This window comes from Tupaia chinensis, unplaced genomic scaffold, assembly GCF_000334495.1.
Source record: "Tupaia chinensis unplaced genomic scaffold, TupChi_1.0 Scaffold143599_1, whole genome shotgun sequence".
Taxonomy (NCBI): Eukaryota; Metazoa; Chordata; class Mammalia; order Scandentia; family Tupaiidae; genus Tupaia; species Tupaia belangeri.
In genome coordinates, this window is record NW_006203445.1 from 418176 (window position 1) to 422024 (window position 3849).

Sequence of the window (3849 nt, forward strand, 5' to 3'; positions counted from 1 at the left end):
AAGGCGGGGTAGCATTGGCTAGCAGGGATGATCCTCCCCTTTCTCTAGGCACTGAGGGTCCAGAGAGGGAAAAGATTTCAACTAAGTGCAGAAGGAATTTCAGCGGCCTCCATGTTATGAGGAGCTGAGAAGAGAAGAGATCCATGGCTCATCAGAGTAAAGGGTCCACCTCAAGCAACCCTTATTCATTCAACAAACTTCCACTGCCTAAGACTGTATGCTAGGTGCTGGGGTGCCAGCTAACGAGACCTTTCCCTGCCTTGAGGATCTCAGGTTCAGTCAACCAGCCAGTCACACAGTTGCAAGGTAATATGTGCAGGCTTAGCACGGGAGGTATAGAAGACCATCGGTAAGGCTTGAATCTAGCTCAGCTGGAGAATACTTCCTGGAGAAAATAGTGAAAGCAGAGCCTGTGGCCTGGTGGTTAAGGCAGCTGGATCCCACATGACTGTGTGGTTCGAATCCCAGACTTGGTAGCTTGAAAAACATGACAGGTATGTGTGCATACATGCCCAAGTTCCTGAAAGGAGGAAATGGAGAAGAGATTGTAGCATGACCATGCTCTATGGGAGATGCTTTCTTGCTCTCTCTCTCTCTCGCTCACTCTCTCTCTCTGTCTTTCTGCCTTCTGTAAGCATGCACTTACATCCTTTGGCAAAAAATAAAATAAAAGAAAATGCTGAGAATTTGCACTGGGTGGGGAAGTTGTAAAGTCTGCATAAAGGCCCAGTAATAAAACTCAGTATGGTTCAGAAATCCAGGAAGGGCATGTTCGAAGAGTTGATTCATGAGTTGTAAACCCTGGAGATGGTGGAGGAGATAAGGAAAAATGGACAAAATGAACTGAGGACAAAGCCTGGGATGGTGATTGAGGGTTGGAAGAAGGAGCAAGGAGACAGAGATCTTGGAGATGATGGCCATAGCTCTGCCATGATGATGCCCAGGGCGGGAGGAGAGAAGTGTGTCCTGTAGGTAGCCGTGTACCGGCTCAGTCTGACGCTGGCCAAAGATACTTGAAGTCATATGTGCTTAGGTGGTCACTGAAGCCAAGGGACTGGGTGAGAGCACTCAGGGAACATGAACTCTGGGAAGCCCAACTTAGGGATAAGCAAAGAAGCAGTCATTGTGAACGAGATGGAGAGGAAACAATAGAGGAAGGAACACAAGGAGAGCAAGATATTGGAGAGGTCAATGAGAATATGGCCATGGCACGGCCACTGGACTTAGCACAAGACGTCACAGGAGCCCTTGGAGTCACATGAGAGTGGGTTATGTGAGAAACGCACTCCCCGTCCAAGGCCAACCAATGGACACAGAAACACGAGGTACAGCGAAGTCTTGCAAGATTGGGTATCTAATGGTCAGGCACACCCAGAATGGTTACAACAACCAAATTTATTTCCTAGAGCACAAGTCCCTTCTCCAGTTCCTCATGGACTGAGTACTATGGGATGTACAATCTTCCCGGGCATTGGCTCCGTTTCATTATTTACTGACATTTGTTGTCCCCTTCCTTCTCTCGTCTGACAGAAAGGTGTAGGAAACCCCTGAAAAAGGCCTGCCAAATATTCTGAGGAGGGAGAAAAACCCGGAAGTAAAAAGGGACAAAGGGCTGGTGACCAGCCACGATCCTGAGAAGTCATTTCTCAAGGGTGGCCTATTGCTTCTGGGTTTTGTTTGTTTAGGGACTTTTTGGAAATGTGCACTTCCTGAGTTTATCACATCTGCAAGCTGGTTACACGACTTCTGTCAAGCTATTCTTGAAAATGAATCACTTAGACTATTTTCTTACAGGTTAGAGTGAGTAAAAGGTGGGTGGGGCTGGCCCCCTGGCCTAGTGGTTATGAGAGCCTATTCCTATATGGCCAATCATGGTTCAGATTCCAGCTTGAGGAACACACCAGGTGCATGTAGGGTGTGTCTCAAATCACAATGGAGAAGTGGAGGAGAAGGGATTGCAGTGTGACCACATCACACTGGGTGGAGGGGAGTTCTCCACTCCCCATCTCTCTAGCTAGTTCTGGGCCCTCTGGCAAACAAAATAACAAGGTGGGTGGAAGTGGAGACTAGTTTGGAAAACTTGGTTGGAGGTGGGTGGACTCTGACGCTGATATACTCCGTGGCTTGGGTGTCCTTCGACTGTGGGGAACTACCTTTTATCTATTTTATCATCAGGAAAGTCATGACATATTTTTGTGTTTTTCTATGCAAAAAATGCATCATGACTTTCCCAATGACCTCATATATTTCTGGAGGAGGCAATAGGATTCCAGGAATTTGGAGAGCAGAGATTCTGGCCTGCGGGAGTTAAAGGCAAATCCAGTTTGTTTTGTGACCTCTGTTGCTCCGGTCTTGCCAGGGCAGGCAAAGCAGGATAGAGCAGACCTCGGGCTCCTTGAAATTTGACCCTGCAGGCTAAGAGCCCAGTGTTCCGTACGTGGGCAAACAAGCTTGGGATCCAGCCACAGACTGCCACCTCACTCCTGGATCTAGCCTCAGTGTCTCCGGCTGGAAAACGGGGACCAGGCACCAAGGTGGTATCAGGCTGATTCACTCAGCGAAGCCCTGGGTCAATAAGACTTTGTGTTAGGAGCTGTGGACACTGGGCAGGTGCCCACCCCTAAACTGGGCCTTACGACTCCCTCTGAGACTGGAGTTCAGTGGGAGCCTTTCAGAAAAGTTTTGGCTATACTCCCGCTCTGATGCCTCAGTTTCCATTTGTGAGGCAAGGCAGGTCTAGGCTAGATAAGGAGAAGGCTTAGAGTCTGATCCCGGAAAGGAATCCAGTGTTGCCTCAGGGTGGCTAAACCTTCTCAACCTCCACCCTCTTCAAGGTTGGGAGCAGGTGTAAACCTCAGTCCCGCCTCTGTTACTATGGTGACTGTTGAGCTTGCTCAAAGCTACCACCTCTGTTTCCACCTATCAGAGTGGAACACCTATCAGACAGAGGTGTTCTGGGCACCCACAGCCCAGAAGGAAATAAAGACCTGGGACTTCACCTGTCTGTTTTATTTTGGTTTTAATTAATTTATTTTTTTCTGAGAGAGAGAGAGACACCCAACGGGAGGCTTCACAGCACAATTGCAATCCACCCCCAGCTCGTTTTAGGGATATGTGCTGTCCAGAAAGAGAAACAGGGGAAGTGAGAAATCACTCCCCAGGGAAGATGGCTATGCCACAATTCTTTCTTTTCCATTCTCTTCTTGGGACTTTGGGCAGATACACACAAGTGCCAGCATGTTTTTTTTAAGCCACTAGGTCCGGAACTCGAACCCTGAAGTTGACCATGTGAAATCCAGCTGCCTTAACCACTCCACCACTGGCTGGCCCATACAGGATGAATTTTTAAACTCCCTAACCAATAAAGAGGGAAGTTTCTCAGCTCCCATCCCCCTGACTCAACTGAGTGGTAGTGAGCTCCTTGCCTGCACTGTTTCAAGGCCTGCCCGACCTCTCTGTCCCCAGCTGTGTGGCGCGGCCCTGCTGGGAGTGGGCATCTGGGTCTCCGTGGATGGACCGTCCTTCCTGAAGATCTTCGGGCCGCTCTCATCCAGTGCCTTGCAGTTTGTCAACGTGGGCTACTTCCTCATCGCAGCTGGTGCTGTGCTCTTTGCTCTCGGTTTCCTGGGCTGCTACGGTGCTCACAGTGAGAACAAGTGTGCCCTCCTAATGGTATGTCAGACCCAGTTCCACAGATCCCTGACCAAGGGTCTCTCCACTCTTGATACCAGGCCCTGGGCATCCCCAAACTGTGCCTTGGGCTCCAGAGGCCTCAGCATAGGGGTTCCCTGTTTTGTGTTGATGGGGAGAGTGGGTTAGGGCAAGGAGGGCACAAGAGACTGTCTTTCC

The 3849-nt window shown here is 49.5% G+C and overlaps 1 protein-coding gene across 1 annotated transcript in view; it reads left to right on the forward strand.

Annotated features, from left to right (window-relative positions):
* Positions 1-3849, forward strand: part of TSPAN1 (tetraspanin 1) — a 6899-nt gene that overhangs the window by 1256 nt on the left and 1794 nt on the right. Inside the window, exon 3 of the mRNA XM_006164226.3 lies at positions 3466-3672. Within this exon, the coding sequence (XP_006164288.1) occupies positions 3466-3672 (207 nt within the window). The remainder of the gene's footprint in view (positions 1-3465; positions 3673-3849) is intronic.